The 245-nt window shown below is 65.7% G+C and overlaps 1 protein-coding gene across 1 annotated transcript in view; it reads right to left on the reverse strand.

The window, feature by feature from the left end:
- LOC104410082 (bromodomain-containing protein 2-like) overlaps positions 1-245 on the reverse strand; it is a gene marked incomplete at both ends in the record, with an annotated part of 2528 nt that overhangs the window by 1800 nt on the left and 483 nt on the right. Inside the window, 1 exon segment of the mRNA XM_010020142.1 lies at positions 44-245. This exon segment is cut by the window's right edge and continues 14 nt beyond it. Within this exon segment, the coding sequence (XP_010018444.1) occupies positions 44-245 (202 nt within the window).

Raw genomic sequence — 245 nt, forward strand, 5'->3', positions numbered from 1 at the left:
AACACCCCAAAACCACCGCGAATAAGGCTGGGGAACACCCCCTGCAGGACCCATGGGTGAGCCCAGGGGGCCAGCTCCTACCTTAGCCACGGGTTGGGTGGGTGCTGGTGCAGCCAGGACAGCCGGAGCGGCAGAGTGCAGGGATTTGAGGAGCGGAGCGGTGATCACCGATGGATGGGGAATGTTGACGATGGTGGTGGGGATTTCGGGGGTCGGGGTGCAGACGGTGGGGCGGGGACCCGAGG

This window comes from Nestor notabilis, unplaced genomic scaffold (genome assembly GCF_000696875.1).
Source record: "Nestor notabilis isolate BGI_N333 unplaced genomic scaffold, ASM69687v1 scaffold24488, whole genome shotgun sequence".
Lineage (NCBI taxonomy): Eukaryota > Metazoa > Chordata > Aves > Psittaciformes > Psittacidae > Nestor > Nestor notabilis.